This window comes from Scardinius erythrophthalmus (assembly GCF_964197995.2).
Source record: "Scardinius erythrophthalmus genome assembly, chromosome: 2".
NCBI classification, from domain to species: domain Eukaryota; kingdom Metazoa; phylum Chordata; class Actinopteri; order Cypriniformes; family Leuciscidae; genus Scardinius; species Scardinius erythrophthalmus.
Genome location: NC_138222.1, coordinates 29951570 through 29971991, shown reverse-complemented (window position 1 = coordinate 29971991; position 20422 = coordinate 29951570). Strand labels below are relative to the sequence as shown.

The 20422-nt window shown below is 42.4% G+C and overlaps 1 protein-coding gene across 1 annotated transcript in view; it reads right to left on the bottom strand.

The window, feature by feature from the left end:
- LOC308707040 (neural-cadherin) overlaps window positions 1–20422 on the bottom strand; it is a gene marked incomplete at both ends in the record, with an annotated part of 259279 nt that overhangs the window by 59921 nt on the left and 178936 nt on the right. Inside the window, 2 exons of the mRNA XM_081393095.1 lie at window positions 6139–6416; window positions 13009–13235. Coding sequence (XP_081249221.1) covers window positions 6139–6416; window positions 13009–13235 — 505 coding nt within the window. The remainder of the gene's footprint in view (window positions 1–6138; window positions 6417–13008; window positions 13236–20422) is intronic.

Here is a 20422-nt window from a genome sequence, read left to right as displayed (position 1 = left end):
GTACTAAATGTTATGCTCTTAGATGTTCGAAAAACATCCCTATTATCTCTAGCCTTGGCTACCGTATATAGACCGCCTGGGCCTTACGCTGATTTCCTAAAAGAGTTTGCAGATTTTCTCTCAGACCTATTAGTTAACTTCGATAAAGCATTAATTGTTGGAGACTTTAATATCCATGTAGATAATCAAAATGATGCGTTAGGGGCTGCGTTTACAGATTTATTAAACTCCTTTGGGGTCAAGCAAAACATTACCGGACCGACTCATCGATTTAATCATACACTCGATTTAATTATATCACATGGAACCGATCCAACCGATATAGATATCATTCCACAAAGTGACGATGTCACTGACCATTACATGGTAACTTGCATATTACGTACTCCTGTAATATATCATGCTGCGCCGCGTTATCGATTAGGCAGAACAATCCTTCCATCCACCATAGATAATTTTTCAAACAGCTTATCGGATCTGTCTCAGCTGCTCAGTGAACCCAAACAAACAGATGAACTTGAGGAATTAACTAGCACTATGAGCACCATTCTCTCTGGATCATTGGATATTGTTGCGCCCATTAGATTAAAAAAGGTCAGAGAGAAAAGTAAAGCACCATGGTACAACAATACTATGCGTGTTCTAAAGAGAGAAACCCGTAATTTAGAGCGTAAATGGAAACAAACCAACTTAGAGGTCTTTAGAATCGCATGGAAAGACAGTATGTCACGTTATAAAAAGGCCCTAAAAGCGGCCAGGGCTGAGCATCTACGCAAACTAATAGAAAACAACCATAACAATCCTAAGTTCTTATTTAACACCGTGGCGAGACTAACAAATAAACAGATGTCTCCTGAACAAAATATTCCATTACAGTTTAGTAGTAATGATTTCATGAAGTTCTTCACTGAGAAAATAGAAAACATCAGAACCACAATTGTAAACGTTCAATCCTCAATCGCGCCTTATAATTCAGCCTCAATTATCACCCCGCAAGAACAATTACAGTGCTTCATAACTATAGAACAAAAAGAGTTAAATAAACTTTTTACTTCATCTAAAACAACAACATGTTTACTAGATCCTATACCTACTAAGCTATTGAAAGAAGTGTTACCTGTAGTGGAAGAGCCTCTCCTCAATATTATTAACTCGTCTTTATCTTTAGGTTATGTTCCAAAAACATTTAAACTGGCAGTTATAAAACCTCTCATTAAGAAACCACAATTAGATCCGAATAATCTAGTAAATTATAGACCCATTTCAAATCTACCTTTTATGTCTAAAATACTAGAAAAAGTTGTGTCCGCTCAACTGGGCTCTTTCTTACAAGAAAATGACATCTATGAAAAGTTTCAGTCTGGATTTAGGCCGCACCATAGCACTGAAACTGCGCTCGTTAAAATCACAAATGATTTACTTTTAGCTTCTGACCAAGGCTGTATCTCAATATTAGTTTTACTTGATCTTAGTGCTGCGTTTGATACTATAGATCACACAATACTCTTAGATCGACTACAAAATTATACTGGTGTTCAAGGACAAGCATTAAGCTGGTTTAGATCGTATTTATCTGACCGCTACCATTTTGTTTATTTAAATGGAGAAAAATCGATCATAACTCCAGTAAACTATGGAGTGCCGCAGGGATCTGTGTTAGGCCCTCTATTATTCTCAATATATATGCTGCCACTTGGAAATATTATAAGGAAACATGGAATTAGTTTCCATTGTTATGCTGATGACACTCAAATCTATATTTCATCACGGCCAGATGAAAACGCTAAATTATCCAAATTGACAGAGTGTGTTAAAGATATAAAAGATTGGATGACGCATAATTTTCTTTTATTAAATCCAGACAAGACAGAGGTACTACTTATCGGTTCAAAAAACCACCCACAAAACCTCTCACAATACAACTTTAACATAGTAGGATGTCCTGTTACTTCATCCTCTACAGTAAAAGACCTGGGTGTTATATTAGACTGCAACCTGTCTTTTGAAAATCATATTTCATATGTTACAAGAACAGCCTTTTTCCACCTTAGAAACATTGCTAAGCTACGTAATATGCTATCAGTTTCTGACGCAGAAAAGTTAGTTCATGCATTCATGACCTCGAGACTAGACTACTGTAATGCGTTATTAGCCGGTTGTCCTGCATCCTCAATAAACAAGCTACAGTTAGTCCAAAATGCCGCCGCTAGAGTTCTAACTAGATCAAGAAAATATGATCATATAACACCGATTTTATCATCCCTACATTGGTTACCTATAAAGTCCCGTATTAATTACAAGGTATTGCTACTGACTTATAAAGCCCTAAACGGCTTAGCTCCAGTCTATTTAACGGATCTTCTATCGCCCTATAATCCATCGCGCTCTTTAAGGTCACTAAATTCGAGGCTTTTGGTCATACCTAGGATATCCAGATCCACCAAAGGAGGGAGAGCATTTTCACATTTAGCACCAAAACTCTGGAATAGTCTTCCGGATACTGTTCGTTGCTCAGACTCGCTCTCCCAGTTTAAAACTAGATTGAAGACGCATCTCTTTAGCCAGGCATTCATATAATACTTTTAATCCTACAGTTAAATCCGACCTCTAGTTCATAAACGCCAGAGGAGAACTGGCCCCCGACTGAGCCCGGGTTCTCCCAAGGTTTTTTTTTTCTCCATTAGGTCACCTGATGGAGTTTTTCGGTTCCTTGCCACTGTTGCCTTTGGCTTGCTCAGTTGGGGATATTTAATTTAATTAATCAATCAACTATACTATTGATCAGCATTACCAAACGTAGACGTTCCACTAGAAACAAACATTGATGTATTGTTCTAATTTATTACTGTGAAGCTGCTTTGATACAACCTGTGTTGTGAAAAGCGCTATATAAATAAACTTGACTTGACTTGACTTGACTTTTCGTTATGGCTGGGAGAACGAGACCATTTTAACAGGGGCACTGAGACACTTTAAATGATACCAAACATGTATAGTTACTTTCTGTACACACTTAACAATGCATAGGTTTTCAGTGAGTTTTAGGTGAGGAGGAGAAGGGGAGAGCAGGGGGAGATGATGAGACTGTAAAAGTGAGGTGTGAGGTGTGAGCTGCACTCTGCGGTGTATCTCGGATGTTGCTGTTACATAAGCAAGAGAGTTCAAATGTTAATTCTCAAGAGAGCCTTTTGTTTTCTCGAGGGGTAGAAACCACCTTACACTAACTGTTAGATAGTCTTACAGTATGGTATTGTCAACTCACATTATAGTTAGGACTGACAATAGATGTTATTCATACACAATTTTTTCCCACTATTTTCTCAACGTCTGTCTCTGTCATTTGAGTCTATCTTGCCTTTAGGGAAGAGAAATGTAAATGTGCTTCCACAGAGTTGATGAATTTCTCAAAATAGCTCTGGCCAATATTTTCAATAAAGTAATATCTTATAAAAATGAATATAAATTTAAATATAAAGTAAAATAATAAATAGACAATTAAAATAATACAACAGATACAATTTAACAGAATAAAGTGTAAATAGCGATAGATGCTATTTACACAGTGAAAATTACACAGTGCAAAGTTAGATGCTATTTATACTATTGTATAAATACAGTTTAAACTTTATTCCCACACTTTATTTACACTTTTTGAATATTTACTCTTTTTATTTAAAATAAATACCAGCTGGTATGCGATGGGAAAAGGAAGAATAATAAGTTTAGAAAAAGGCAGAATCAAACTTGAATCGGTCGCACCAAAAGCTAACGCACCCACCTAAGCCTCCACACCAATGCTCCAGTTAAAAGGATTCAGTCAGTCAGCTCAGTCAGACAATGGTGGGAGGAGTTAGTGTAAATAGCTTCTGCTAACAAGGCACGCTAACTCCACTTTGTGTAAATAGGCACTCCTTAAAAATATACCAATTTTTATGCATATTTATTCTTAAAAACTAAAAGAACTAATGAATTAAAAATGCAATTCTGCTCTGACAAGGTCTTAAAATTTGTCATAGCCTTATAAAATGAGTTGTTTGAATGATGTAAAGATTTGTACTCATTTCTTTGCTGATCACTGTTGATATATTCCTGTTACAATCACCATGTGAAGGTGCAATATTCTGAGACAACTCAATCCAGCTATTCTAATCAAATTTTCACATGCATTTGAAATATCAAACTAGCTTAGCTATGCATTAATTAGCATGATTAGAAGATCTGACTTATTATGTTTTAATTAGAAGTGATGTAAGTGATGAAAAAGCTGCCCACTTATAGGCACAATATGTAACTTTTTTTGCTTTAAAAATAGCAAAAATCACTATATCTATGTTATATATTTTTTTTAGTTGTGTACTTACATTATCCCGACTGTTTCCAACAACTTTCAAACCAGGAGAAATTTGTAATTTAATTCGAGAAACTTCCCGTTTCTTCATTTCCGTTTTGTCACCGCCAATGGCGTCATATCCGCGTTGTCCCTGGTTTCCGCTCGTGCTGCCATGGCAACCAGAGCTATGAACCAGAGCCGTCTGATAGTAACCCAAAGCAACTGACGCGGACAACTTTGTAGTTTGCAATGTCTATTTGCACGCTGTTGTTGTTTCGTTCAAACATTATGGACTATGGCAAGCAGACTTTGGATAAAAAAAGGAGAACTAAAACGAGAATCAATATCAGCGTGGTGTTTTTGAGATGCCTAGAGCTCCCATAGACAGTATATAAACGAGAGCTCCACGTCCGAGACTTCGACCGCTCCTACATGTACTTTATTAAACAGGTGAGCACATTTACATAAAACTAATCAATGTTTTATAACGTTCAACAATGATAAAATGTCAGAATATGATCTGTATGTTATTCTAATGTTGATCTAGTTTACTGCTAGTCTCATACAGACAAACTAACACATACATTTCAACACATTAAAATGCAGTTTAGTGTGATAGTGTAATGTTAGACCAAGTGAAACAGCGCTGCGTTACCTCACAAGTTAAATTTGTCTAATAAACTGACCTGTGAGTAGTAATTCTGCGTGTAGTTCGGTAGAATGAAATGTCCATATTCCTTTTATATCCGCAGGACTGGGTACTAGAGTTTGGAGCTGATAGCTGTCTCTTAGCAATCCCGAACTGCTTCATATCACAGTCATGATAAAAGCATCGATGTATTCAGTCATCCATAAACATTTTTAGATCGTCGGCTTGACGTTGACGACAAGATCCATAATTCTTAGCAAATGTTGCGTCATCAATCTATACCTTTGTTATAGTAAATCGGTTAGCGACCCCTAGTGGCGAAAAATGCCATACTGTACGTTTAAACAAATAGGCTATAGTTTACATCAAGAAACATCACTTCTAATTATAACTACGTGTCCCAGAGTAGGCAGATACACAACTCCATGCTTGGAAACATAACCTAAAACACAGAAAGTTTTGTTCAAAATTTTCAACATGAGACATGGCTCGCCTGCCTTGTTCAATTATAGCCACGGCTGAAAAAACTTGCATTAGAGCGTTTGTTATTAACTCTCGGCTGCCAGGTTTCAATGTATTCTGAGAAAAAAAAAATCCCCACCTAACAATCATCACAAGCTCCTTGCTCCCGCAAACCTGTCCAATCCCAGTCACTCAATATTGTTATTCAGGGAAGGAAATCAATATCCATGCCAGGACTGGATAATTGAATAACACATAAAAAGAAAGTTTTTTCAGCCTCGTATTTGTGGGAAAAGCTCAGAAGTGAGAAGATCAGACTTACAAATAGGGGCTCGGATCCGTGTGGAAGTTTACTTGATCATGTCTTCTTTTTGCACTCTCAAAGAGGCATATGAATGTGAGATGAGGATGAGGCATATACACATCTAAGTGCATTGTTAATTTCAGACAGTTTCATCATGCAATTCTCAACCTAATGTAATGTTTAGACACTGTGTTTGGTCGTTTCCTCAAAGAGCTTGCATATGCTCAAGAACCTGCTGCAGATTACAGACTGCTAATGGAAGTCTGTTGTAACAACCTCACTGCTGTTATGTTCTTCAGCTCACTCTTTCCCCATATGCAGAGTGTAAAGTAATTAAATAAAGTAATTTGAGTACACTCTGGGACTCTCAAAGGAAAACCTGTACTTTCTCACCTGTATCCACTCTGCGTGTCCAAGCAGACTCCTCCATTGTGGCAGGGGTTTCTGGGATAGACAGAGCAGCTCTGGTGGAGGTGTTCACGTGCTGAGCAGCTGCAGACAGCTGTGGCTTCCACAGTCACTGACACTAGAGCCATGCTGCCTGAGTCGACCACCGCCGGCTTGTCAGTCACGCTCAGGTGGCTGGTGCAACCCCCTCCTCCACGACAGTCGGCATCCACACACTCATCTACATGAACCTGGGTCACGTTGACTTGAAGAAAAGACTGGAGCTACATGGGAAGAGGAAATGGAAAGAGAGAGCGAGAAAGTAAGCCCATCACCTGAGAAAATACTGCAATAATGGTGAAAGAAAAATAATAGAACAAACTAAAAGAAGGAAAAGAACACGTGAAGAGCTCAATAATTTTCAGTCATTTTGACCCAGAAACAGATTTTGAGTTTCATGCATTGCATTGAATAATGTTTCTATTCAAAACTGCTGCTGAAATATTATAGCGTAAGGTCAGATTGTTCGCAAGGTGTTTCACTGGCGTCTTTCCATGCTTGAAATTTTGATTGGGTGACACATTTCAATAACTTCTACTGTATCTTTGAACATACCTTCTGATGGTCATTCATGTTTATTTCATGCAATAACTAGTAGTAAGAGATGATCGGTTCACGCTGACCTGAGGCAGAGACAGCGATGTAACACCACAATAAAGATTGTCAAAATTATATATTTTTTTGACTTTCGTAATAAAGCATTTAGACAGTTTATATTAGGAGTCTTCTATTGCCATGTGCCTAAATCAAAACAAATGTTACGGTACATTGTGTCTATATTGTATTGCAAAATACTTTTTCCACAACTGAGGAGGGATATGGGTAAGGTTAGGGACAAGATTGGTAGTATGGGTAGGTTTAAGAGTGAGTTAAGATGTAAGGGAAGGGTTACGTCTACAGTGTAATAACAGATGTTATTACATAAATTAATTACAGCTGTAATTAGATGCAGGTATTTTTAAATAGTAAAAAGTACAATATAAAAACATGTATGTACACAACAAGTGCACTGTCTCAAACGATAAATTTAAATGTTAGTGCATAGTAGTTAAAGACACTTAAAGGGATAGTTTATCTATCCCTTATCTACCCCCCACCCCCCCCACCCCCCACCCCCCCACCCAAATATGGTTACCAGTATTCTTCAAAACAACTTATTTTGTGAGAAAAGAAATCACAGAATTTTCATTTTGGGGTGAACTATCCCTTCAATATAAAGTGGGTCCAAATCATTAGACATAATTTGAATGCGGAGACATCAAAAACATAGAAATAAATGTTTTGCTTATAATTGTATTTCTCAGTAAATAACTCATTGCAACATTTGAATTAGCTTGAACTAACTTTCCATGCTGGTCAGTAGACCAGCAAGGTCTTGCTTGTGAAGCTTATTGATCAAGGAAGTCTTGCCTTTTGCCTACTTAGGCTGCTAGATCTATCTATGGCTGTCTTTTCAGTTGAGCAAACTTTAAATAAGCATGCAAATAGCAAAACAAGTCTAACCAAGTTAACCAAAATGACCCCAAACCCATTTGTTTATACAGCTTTGAGGTGTAAACAGCATTCAGAGAGCCTCTCAGAGCCTGTGCTTTTTCACAAGCACATAAACGTCGTGCAGATACTTCCATGTCCACAGGACTGCCTCTCAACTTCCACACCATTTATTCAAATACAACATCTGAAGTGGAGCAGTTTGCTTCGTGGTGGACTGAGCAGTCACACAGTGATTAACCTGTCCTCCACTAACCCACGTGGCCAGACACACTTAATGGGAAATGGAGGGGTGAAGAAACGAGAGATAGAGGGATACAGACTGAGAGAAGATAGAGACAGATGCTCAAGTTGCTCAACTACTCCAAGATTAGCTGGGACCTATTTGCTGGGACACTATTCTGACTTGCATAGTAACTCATGGAGAGGTATTTTACTACACTGCCTCGGTGGCAGAGGGCTGTGGGTGACTGAAGATGCTGTTTATGTTGATTTGTAACTCTGAGGGTGCAAAGAGATACGGTGCAATGCGCGCAATGCGCACAACCGGGCCGGACAGGCACGTGTCACAATGCGTTATGGTGGGGTGAGGCAGAAACAGTGCGGGCAGTGTTAGGCTGCAGAAAGGGGACATGAAATATTAAAAAGGAGAAAAAAAGTGTACGGGCGGGGTGGGGTGGAGATATGTGTGAGAACTGAAGGTGCAGTGATGAGTGTCTTGCAGAAATTCTGAGGAAATGGAAGCCTAGGCGTTCTTTCTTTCTGGGCTGCAGGTTGGTGCAATATACTGGCATTGACGATAATTTATATTTTTTAATATACAATAATATTGTTAATAATCCAGCAGCAGTAACTATATGGTTGACACTCAACATAGTAGGTGACAGTATTGCACCTTAACGATTGTTACCACCCATCATAAAATCGAAAAAAGAAAATGATGATGCAGAGGCCATGACCATGTCAGAGGAGGTGACAGGCGAAAACGAGACTCAACCAGGACCCAAAAAAAGTTTTTTTGAAAAGTCAGGGTGCAAGACACCTTAGACTGCAGGTAGAGCTGATCAACAGTAAGGTATTTTTGTACACTTTTGTACAGTTGGTTATAAACTGTTTCTCTGCCTCCCTATTTTGAGTGTGATTCATTGGCTAAAAAGTAGAAAACACAAAAGAAACAGTTAAAGATCAATTTCACTAATAGCATTGTTAATATTTCTCCCCCAACCTTCAACACAGTAGATATATACAGTGATAATATCATTATGGTCAATTCTCTTGGCCACAATAATTATGTAGTGAAAATCGCATATTGGGACTGCCGTAGTTGGCACTCATAGCCCTCCCTTACAGCCTTTGCGTATGCACATGGGACGAGAAGGGTATATTGAAGAGAGGTGCATTCAGCATTTAATGGCACCATTAACTTCAGATGCACCTCATCACACTCTGCCAGCCCAGTCTGGTACTGTACCACTCCTCTCATATGCCTGTTCCAATCGGGAGACCAGATGCAGGGCGGCATTCGAAGGGACAGAGCAGCGCAAACATTAAGAAAGGCGGTCACTCAGTGACAGCATTCATATGCAATGTGGACATGTACAATTTATTTTTATTAGTTATTAACCTTTATTTAGCCAGAACAAAACACATAGAGAATAACTTTTTTTTAGAGATTAAACAGGACAAGATGGTAGCAAACTGACAACTCAAAATAAACAAACAGGGATGCACTGATTTTAAAATTAAGGCCATTAAGATAAGGCGGTTTTATGGCTGACAACCAACCAATGGCCAATATTAAAATTCTATATTGTGAAAACAATTATAAATTAATTAATTACAAGATTTCAATTGTTATATACAACATTTCTGTAACTAAGTGAACACCCAAAATCCAATCTGCACTGCTTTATTGCTGATAACCAATATGGTGACAAGATAGTGAGCATTACTATAAAAAAGTTATCAAAGCAGGATACACAAGTGCCTGCAGCTCAAATACAACAGAGACAATTTCCAAGCACTAGAGGTCTTTTACAAGGTCCGTAAATTCATCTAATTGTGGAAGCATAGTCGGTTAAATTTTTTATGTTGTTGTTGTTAATTGTTCTATGTTTCTGGGCCACTGAATTTAAAACCAATAGTGCTTAGTTTTAAACATACAACCAAAATCAGTGTGATCACTCATTGAATTTCCTTAACTGACCTTTAATGGTTCCAGTATCCATGTGTATCTCAAGTGTGTGCCTGACTGACTGCAGATCTACTCATGCACTTAACTGCACTGCAGAGTCCCTGTGGATCAGATCCAGTTGTTGTTTTCAAGACACACAAACACACACACACACACACACACACACACACACACACACACACACACACACACACACACACACACACACACACACACACACACACACACACACACACACACACACACACACACACACACACACACACATACGCATTTAAAGCTGCAGAGCGTAGAGATGCCTGGTGTTAAACATTCACCCACACACACTTGACTCTCTCTCCTTCTCTTCTCATAGTTCTGGGTCTTTACAGACACACACAATGTGGATTCTCAACAGAGCATTCAGGTCTGACTCCCACGTTCACGCCTGCTTGAGGAGGTGATTTGCATGTATTACCTCAGACGTTAAGCACTGCAACACTGAGGTTTCGCATTCCATTTTGCATGCACAGACAACTAATAAGCCATTAGTTTATATGAGCCAGTTAGGCTCAGGTAACAGGAGCCTACACAGTAGAGAAGATACACCCACTCCCTCGTCTAATCCTTCTTCTGGACGCTCTCATTTTTCTGTTTATTTCTCTCTCTCCATCCCTATTCCTGGAGGAGAGCGTGGAATGTCTTCCCCATCTCCTGCTCAATGGTACTGTCAGCTCATTTCTCAGAGGCACTCTGAGGTGCCCGTCGGGACTGAAACTACAATACCCAGAATTCCCTGAAGGAAACTTCTCCACAGAGGCTCAATGATAGCACAGGATGACACCCAAGCGATAAACAAAGCAGAATCTACATACGCACATGAACTGGTGGGAGGACTGGAGTTTGTTTTGTGCTCCTCGCTCACAGACACTAACCTTCTATTGGACCAGTGGCCTTTTCATGTTTCTGATTCAAAACAGTGTACGCTTTTTAAACATTTGATTTGTGAAGGAGTTCAGCAACCGCCAAAGGGTGTATTGGTGAGTGAGCAAAAGGCATGGTGAGGTTTGGAACCGATCCACATGATACCGTCGCACATGACTGAGCTTTTCTTTCAAAAAGAAAAACTAGAGGTTTTCTTTTGCCAAAGCAAACCTGATGGAAGAAACATTCACATAAAATAACAGGAATGGGGATCGATGGGAGGTGCTGCACTTAAAGATGCAACAAACCAAGAAGTAATTTCAAAATTATTCTGAGAGAAAAGAAAAAACCAACAAAAGAAACAGTGTGGGTGTGCACGAGTCAACAATTGCCTGAATAAAGTCGAAACAAAACGAGGCAAAACGCACTGCCTTCATGTTTGATATGTAATTATGAAGATTTCTGCAAAAGCTGAGGTGATGAGATGTGTTTTAGAGAAAGGCCAGAGTGAAATGGCTCTGACAGCGAAGATCCAGCTGAAAGCTTTAAAATAATTGTATTTCCACGACTTTATAATGTGAACTCAAATAGAGCGGGCGATTCATTGGCATGTGATTAAATGTAGAGAATGGCTCTAATTATTCTTTGTTCATCTTCACTGGTTCCTTCTGCGTGTTGACCTACTCACTATAGGTGCTCTATTTCTAGAACGTGCAGCGTATGTTTATTCTGAGGGGTAAATCTTACGTGAATGCTACAAAAAAAAGGTTTAGTTTAGTCTGCTAAAGACCTAAATGTAAGCTATGCATTTGAACCGATTCGCCCTCCAATGTCACAACAAATAACAAGCTTCCCTGAAAACTTTTTCTTCCTCCCTTGCTTCTTTTTTCCCTGTTTATCATTGACTCCTAGTCTTTCATCAGGACTCACTATCACCACAGGGAGATTTCTTTCTGGTTTCCGAGCTTGACGCAACAGTGTGTGTTTTTGTGAAGCATCTGACACTTCACAGGGTGTCACTTCAGTTGTGTGTATTGCAGAAGGGGTGTTAGGGGGCGAGATAGAAGGGCACACCCCTGGGAGATGAGCAATGTACTGCGAAAATCCGTTTCCCCGTTTCCAGCAAGGCCGCGGGGGAATCCTGAGCTCTTCAAAGTGTGCGTTGTGGCAGCATGGGAGTGAGGTGGAAAGTAAGGGGAAAAAAGAGGGGTACTGGAGATCACGGCGGTGCATTTAGAATCATTTAAAAGTTACAGACGTGTGGGGTGGGGTGTGGGGGGGGGGGCTCCTCTCGGTCTCTCTCCTGCTGTTCTGACTCGTTTCTTCCAGCTCTCTTGTAAGCCAGCATCACACACCCTACTTGACACTTCCGACACGCAGTGAATGCAGCCGCCATACCAGCCAAAAATAGAAAAACGCAATTACATCAGATTCAGAGGCAATAGTTCTATGCGTGAACATGCACTGTCTGTTCTCTTTGGAAACCCTGACAATGCACGTACCTTAACCGTGGCAATTTTCATTTCACAATTTTTTTTTTTCATTCCTTTTCTTGGAATCTCTCCAATTACAATGGGTGGAGACCTGTAACTTACTTTCCATATCAGCGAGTTAATCTGTAATTAACTCCCTAAATTTTCACTTTCCTCTCCCACAACTTTTAGCTCTGAGTAATGGAACAAGTTGAACTGAAGGGAGCGAATGAGAAAGAGAATAAGGGAACGTTTTGAGTAGTTTCTTCCAGAGGATTAGAATTCCAATCATTAATAACCTCTAGCCTCCATCAATACTACTTTCACCATCTCAGCTCACCATTTCAAAGCCATTTCCAACCCTTTTTTCACCCCATAATTGGTTCTGATCAATGATTTTGAGTTGGAAATTGATGCATTTAGATCTGTTGAATATTTCCAATACGCATCATATCTCCTTTACTTTTAGCCGTGAATCTTTTCTAAGAAGGGAATGGAGCTTATGTGTTGTATAAATGAAAAGAGAGCCAGAGAGCGTCAGAGGTGATTGAAAAGGTACAAAGAGGGATGTGTTGATACATCAGATTTCATTTCATTATGAATAAGTGAAAGTAGATGTAAGTTGTGTTAAAGCTTGCAGTTATTCCACATTGAAGTGTGCATGCATTTAGAGTGATTCCTGGGTTTATTACAAGTATATGAGCATATACACAAATATGAGCATATCCATATCAATGTGCTTCCGACAAACCTTACTTTTTGTTTATGAGCTGCAAGATATCCATGCACTCGCTCAGCCCTGAGGAACGGTGCGCTGTGAACAGAGAACCTCACATCCAGAGTCCTGTCCCGCACCTCCACCAGACTGAAAATGTTGACGTCGTCTGCCCCCACTGACAGCATGTCTGACAGGAAGTCACCCAGAAGCTCGTACCTGCTCTTCAGATTTCCACGACGTTCCATAAACTCTGTGGCGGAGATGTCTGTCAGAGACACAAACATACAAATGCACAACACATAAGGATAACAGAACCATATAAATTTGAACTAAACTACAAGAACTCCAGAGCATGTAAAAAAACAGCACAATTTTTAATACAGAACTGAGATCCAGAGCTCATTAAAAATCACGTCATGTCACGTCACAAGTAACGTTTTTCCCTCGTCAGAACATCTCCTCGTCATTAAGTGACGTTAGTACCATTCGGTAGCTGTTTGCACAAACTCCATCTGACATTCCACGTCAAAATGTCTGGGGCGACAGCTCAAACTACTGCATGCAGCAAGTCTTTGTCACTATGATAATGGGTGCCTGTGCTTCACGGTCACGGTTCCCAGCACGCTATGATGAAGCTGGCCATGGCCTCTGAGCATTGTAGGCAAATTGTGACACTACAGCAACCATCTGACCATCGATTTTCCTGTGCTGCAGGTGTGCTTTCCTTCTAACACCCAATGGACTATTCTAATTGGGATGCTTAGCCTACAGTTTGGGACTGTGCCGGTGGTTGAACAGCGGCCCCAGGGGAGAGGTTAGACCGACTGAGAGAGATGCTGAGCTCAGTCTGTCCCCAGGCTGAGTCAGTGTCCCTTGGGGCCAGTGCTGGAGAGTGGCAGGGCTGTCATAACTCTCACTGACACTTCACAACTCACAAAGGCAGAGGGGCATGTTTGAGAAAATTGGGGGCGATTTTCCTGTTTTAATGACAACAGTGACATGGAAAGATGGATTTGGACTCGCTGTCAGTGACTTTACTCTGTGACCCCCTCACCCTCAGGAAATCATTGGAAACATAGGAGTTAATGTTGTGGGCATAAACAGGCAACAGAACAGTAGTTCAGAATACGTGTGTGTGTGTAAGTTTCAGTTGTGTAATCTTATATGTACCTCAGAGGAGACAGCATATTTAAGTTGAATAAAAACGAGGGATGAAATTACAGTCAGTACATTACATATTGTGGTGTTTTACTGAGGTTTTTGTTGTTCATTTAAAATGTATGGAAATGTGCATTTTCAATTTTGACAGCTAAATAATGACACCAGGTACACAACATATTGAAAGGACACTACAAATAATTGTTATGGCCTTGTTATAATTTGCGTCAAATTACATGGTGTCTATTTGGACTAAAAGTCTATAGCATAAGTTGTGTTTGTGTCCTTACTCTTGCAGCCTTATACTCTCCCTCTCACGGCAGTCGTTCAGTTCACTTTGCACATAGAACAAATAATCATTAGTGCTTGAAGAGTGTCAATCATGGAGCTTTAGGTAGAGGCAAGGAAGGAAACTGTGATTAACTTTGGGGGGGTGTGCAGGAAGGGTGGCTGTCTGCTCTCATCAGGAGCTGTGCGTGAAGAGCAGACTCATCATGACAGCTGGAAACAGCCTCACACCTGGCTTTGATCCAAGCCCAGATCAAACCTGCTCCCATTCCCACAGGCATTAAGCAATGGATGTGCTTACCACTTTTTCTGGATGTTACACACACACACACACACACACACACACACACACACACACACACACAAACATTTTAAGGGGACAGCAGGAAGATATGTAAATATATGGTATATGATGCATAAACAGTACAAAATAAGAACTTACTTTTTTTTAACAAATGATCAATCAATGGAGGTGCTGACCCTACAGAAAATGCTGATCGTCAACCCCATGAAGTAACACTTTTTTTATAAGCAGTTTTTTTTTTTAAAGCGGTAAATGCGTATTTGGCGTGCTGTCCGAGGAGAGGGCTCCGGGCTCGGTATTCGGAGTACTCCCCCCGTATTCCTGGCTGTGAAAGAACAAGCCAAGAGTGAGGAGTCGGGGTGGTGGAGGGATGCTGAAAACTGTCAAGGAATGTAAGGTGAGTTGACAGAGTGAATATATATACTTCCTCTCATGCTGATAGGGTAGACATGGTAATTGTTTGATGACGAGTTGATTGATTGATTGATAAATTATTTGAACGTGCTCCTCCCGAACTTTGTTTATAAAACATCATTAAACGGCAATTCATAAACTGGCCGCTTGAGGCTGGCTGCAAAAGTGAGTCAAATCTGTATCTCCCCCATGTTAAAATACCCAACTTTACAGCAGAAAAAAACATGTTTACAGCCTGGAGCAAAAAGTGGCTTTGGTCTATAAAGCTACTTTTGACCTTCATGACAACTGTGATTTTTTTTTATAACTCATCCGTTTAAATTATATTGAGCCTTAAATTTCTGCATAATTAAGGGTGTCCACTTTTGAGTGACAGGTGGATTCCCGCTGCAGTGGTCATTAGTCATCATTAGCCGTTTGTCTGCTGCTTGTTAGCCATCACGTTACCTCAGCTAATTGTCTGACTGTAAAAATAAATAAATTCGGGAGTGACGCGCTACCAAAATGGCGACGGTCAGCCACGCCCACTTTAGGCTTCAAAAACGGTCTTCAGAAACCTTCGGGTGACGTCACGGACACTACGTCCATATTTTTTTACAGTCTATGGTTAAAACACGCCCCCACAAATCTACGTCAGTGTGTGGGGGCAGAGTTTCATAACACTGCCCAAATGTATATGCAAAGAAAGAAGGTGTAACTTTTTTTCTCGCTGTATTATTGGTGCCGCTGGCGCCGCCATGTCGTGGAGACACTGTTTATTTTTGTTGCGAAAGCCAAACTACTTTGTTTGGCCTTCCAATAGAGGACACAATTAGAAAACAGTGCTTAAGCTTTATGTACAACACTGTTCCAGAACAGTGCAACTAAAATTTTCGACTGTGTGCTGCTCATTTTTCAGAGGACTGTTTCCAGAACCTGGGAGAGTACAAGGCCGGTTGTGCACAAAGGCTGATTAAAAAAAGTGGGGCAAATCCATCTTTGCATGTACATTCTGGCGCTTCTGACTCACACAGCCTATAAGTATGTATTCATATTTTAAGAATTTTCTACTGACGATTCAAATGCGAGTTTTGAGCAGTATAGAGTAGTGCTTGCTTGTCGTTTCTACGATCACAAATGCAGACGTAGTTTTATGTTTACATAGTGTTCTCATACCCATAGCGTGGAGCAATGTGTAAAAAGACAGTATAAGTCATTATAATCAGTAATTATGTCCCCAATGAAATAAAACATGACCAATCTGATACGATGTGGTCCAGTCGCGCTGGCAAAGTTGATCGATCAGCTTGGTCATCTGCATTTTCCGGATCAGATTCAGGCTTGAATTGATAAGGTAGAACGTACTGGTTACTTTCGTAACCTCGGTTCCCTTAGAGATAAGGGAACGAGTACTGCGTTGCAAACGCTATGGGAAAACTCCTTTTCTCGAGAATATTGAAGCCTTTATTTTAAAACGCATTTGCTACAGCACAGGCGAGAGCATCAGACCCACGTGAGTGAGCTGATAGGCTGTGCTGTGGGCAACTGCACGAACCAATGGCGGATAGACAGAAGCGCGCGAGCCAATCAGGGCGCTTGGCGCTCTGTCACTGTCAAGCGTGCGAAACTACACGTGACCATAACATATAAATACAGATAGAATCCGCCATTTGACAGGTATAATCGACTGAAGCGACAAACCTGCCATAAGAAAAATAGCACGGCAAGGCAACGCAGTACTCGTTCCCTTATCTCTAAGGGAACCGAGGTTACGAAAGTAACCAGTACGTTCCCTTACGAGAACGTTCTCTCGTACTGCGTTGCAAACGCTATGGGAACGTTTCCATTTAAAACGCCGTGCTATTAATCTTTTGGCCGCTCTGACTCACCAGAGTTCCGGGAAGTACAGAATAGCCAGGATAAAAAGAGACCGAACATCGGGCCCATCAATTATCCGTAATAAAGACTGGCCAGAGCCAGTCATTTAACCCACAAGGTGATAGCCGTGTGTTTAATATCAAACTAGTCTGGGTCAGCAGAGCCAGAGTCTAGACTGAAAAGACTGTAACTGCAAAGCAGGGACATTAAAGTTATAATTCATCGGATCTGGCCCGAGCCAGTCACTTAGCCCACAAAGTGAAAACCGTGTGTTCAATATCAACTAGACTGGGTCACAGAGCCAGTGTCTAGACAGAAGAACTGTAGCTACAAGCAAGGGCATTAAAGCTATAATTCAACAATGTGGACGGAGCGGATATCCGGCCGCCGCACATATGCTATAGATGGGAATACCCAAGTGACCATGGTTCAAAACTAGTCTGGATCCACAGAGCCAGAGTCTAGACAGAAAGAACGCATGTCTGCAGAGCAGGGACATCCAGCTTATAGAATCTCACAAATGTGGACGGAGCGGACCAGCCGGCCGCCGCACAAATGTCTTCAATGGGAATACCACTTGACCAAGCCCACGAAGAGGCAATACCTCTCGTGGAATGAGCTCTAACACCTATGGGACAAGAGAGGCCCAGTGAGGTGTAAGCCAGGGCAATGGCGTCAACTATCCATCTGGACAGTGTGGTTTTAGTGACCGGGAGGCCCTTGGATCGGCCCCCGAAACACACAAAGAGCTGTTCAGACTGTCTGAAAGAGGCCGAACGCTCCAGATAAATTCTCAAAGCTCTGACTGGGCAAAGCATGAGAGAATCGCTATCCTCCTCGGAGGAGGGGAGAGCTGACAGAGAAATAACCTGGGCTCTGAACGGAGTTGAGAGCACCTTAGGAACATATCCATGTCTTGGCCTAAGAATGACCTTGGAGTCATTAGGACCAAACTCCAGACAGGAAGCGCTGGTAGACAGCGCCTGTAAATCCCCTATTCTCTTTACTGACGCCAGTGCTAGAAGCAGGGCGGTTTTCAGAGAGAGAGACTTAGGATCAGCTGACTGAAGTGGTTCAAAGGGAGGTCCCTTAAGAGCCCGCAGGACCAAGGAGAGGTCCCAGGCCGGAACAGACGGTGGCCGAGGCGGGTTAAGCCTCCTGGCGCCCCTGAGGAAGCGAACTATAAGGTCGCTTTTTCCTAAGGAGGCCCCGGCTTCCAATACGTGAAAAGCAGCAATGGCTGCCACGTACACTTTGAGAGTGGAGGGGGAGCGACCCGCGTCCAACATCTCCTGTAGAAAAGACAGTACTCTTGGTACTTCACAAGTGTATGGGTCGAGGTCTCGAGCTAAACACCAGCTGGAAAACACTGACCATTTACTGAGATAGAGGCGTCTGGTAGACGGAGCTCTAGCTTCCTTTATAGTATTCAGGACGCCCTCTGGGAGGTTCTGGGGTACCCGTTGAGTGGCCATACATGTAGGGCCCATAAGTCGGGACGGGGATGCCAGATTGTCCTGTTGGCCTGAGTCAGGAGGTCGCGCCTCACTGGGATTGGCCACGGGTCTGCTACAGACAGCTGCATCAACTCTGGGAACCAAACCTGGGTCCGCCAGAGAGGAGCTACTAATAGCACTGCGCTTTTCGTGTTCCTGATCCGTTCGATGACCTGAGGGAGCATCGAGACCGGGGGGAACGCATAGAGAGGAAGGTTGGGCCAGTCGTGGGCCAACGCATCCCTGCTCTTTGAGAAAAAGATTGGGCATTGACAGTTGTCTTCTGAGGCGAAAAGATCTACTTCTGCCTTCCCGAAGACCTCCCAGAGTAGGAGAACTGTCTGAGGGTGGAGAGACCATTCCTCTGGGGGAACTCTGCCCCGAGAGAGCATGTCTGCTCCTGTATTCAACGTGCCTGGCACGTGAGCTGCCCTGAGCGAGCGCAGATTGGTGTGAGCCCATAGCAAGAGCTGTGAGGCTATGGCAAATAGGTTGCGGGACCTGAGGCCGCCCTGGCGATTTATGTAAGAGACCACCGACATGTTGTCCGTCCGTACCAACACGTGGTGTCCCGCCAGGTATGGGAGGAATGTTTTTAGGGCTAGAAAAACTGCTCTCATTTCGAGGCAGTTTATGTGTAGGCGTTTCTCCGAGCTCGACCAGAGGCCGGAGGCAGGCCTGCCCTCGTACAGAGCTCCCCAACCGGAGTTGGAGGCGTCTGTTGAAATCATCCTCCTCTCTGAAACTACCCCCATGCTTACGCCCTGCTGATACCAGCTGGCGTTTTTCCAAGGGGCCAGGGCTTGAACACAGCGCTGGTCCACCTTGATAATCAAGTGGCCTGAATGCCAGGCGTGGGGTGGCACCAGAGGAGCCAGCCACAGCTGAAGAGGACGCATACGCAGTAGGCCTAGTTGGAGTACTGATGATGCAGAGGCCATCAGGCCAAGGATCCTCTGAAACGTTCTGAGGGGTACAAGAGAGCCCTCTATGAACGATGCCGTGAGCTGCTGAATCGTTAGAGCACGGGCCGGTGTGGGCCATGCTCTCATAAGTACGGAGTCGAGAACTGTTCCCAGGAACGTGATACGTTGGCTGGGCAACAGAACACTCTTTGCAACATTGACCCTGAGCCCTAGACATTCTAGATGGCTGAGGAGCCAGGCTTTGTGAGTATGTGACTCCGCCTCTGACTGGGTCAGTATGAGCCAGTCGTCGAGGTAGTTTAGGATGCGCATTCCCCGCTGTCTCAGGGGGGAGAGATGCACTTCGTGCACTCCATGCACTTCGTGAATGTACGAGGCGCTAGTGCCAGTCCAAATGGAAGAACTGTGTACTGGTATGTCTGCCCCTCGAAGGCGAATCTCAAGAATGGCCTGTGGTGGGGGTTCACTTGAATGTGAAAGTAAGCGTCTTTCAGATCTACTGAGAAAAACCAGTCGCCTGGGCGAATCTGCGTCAGGATATGTCTGGTCGTGAGCATTCTGAACGGCCGTGACATGAGAGCCTTGTTCAGATGTCTGAGATCTAAAATGGGTCTCAGGCCGCCGTCTTTCTTTGGAACAAGAAAGTATCGGCTGTAAAAACCTGACTCGCTCAGAGAAGGGGGGATCTTCTCGATGGCCCCTTTCGCCAGCAGACTTAACACTTCGGTGCGGAGGACATGACTCAATGTGCCCCTTACCGTGGTTTGTATAACCGTGCGAAAACGCGGTGGTCTGCGGGCGAACTGAAGCGAGTAACCATGCTTTATGATGTTCATCACCCATACTGAAACTCCGGGGATAGCTTGCCAAGCTAGAGCCCGCAGAGCTAGAGGCATTATCATATCTGGAACACCCAGAGTGGGGGGCTCGGACTGACATGTATGCATGTGAGAAATTATGCTCGATTTGTGCTTTGTGTGGGTCGCTGTTAAAACAGCGTTTGTTTGCA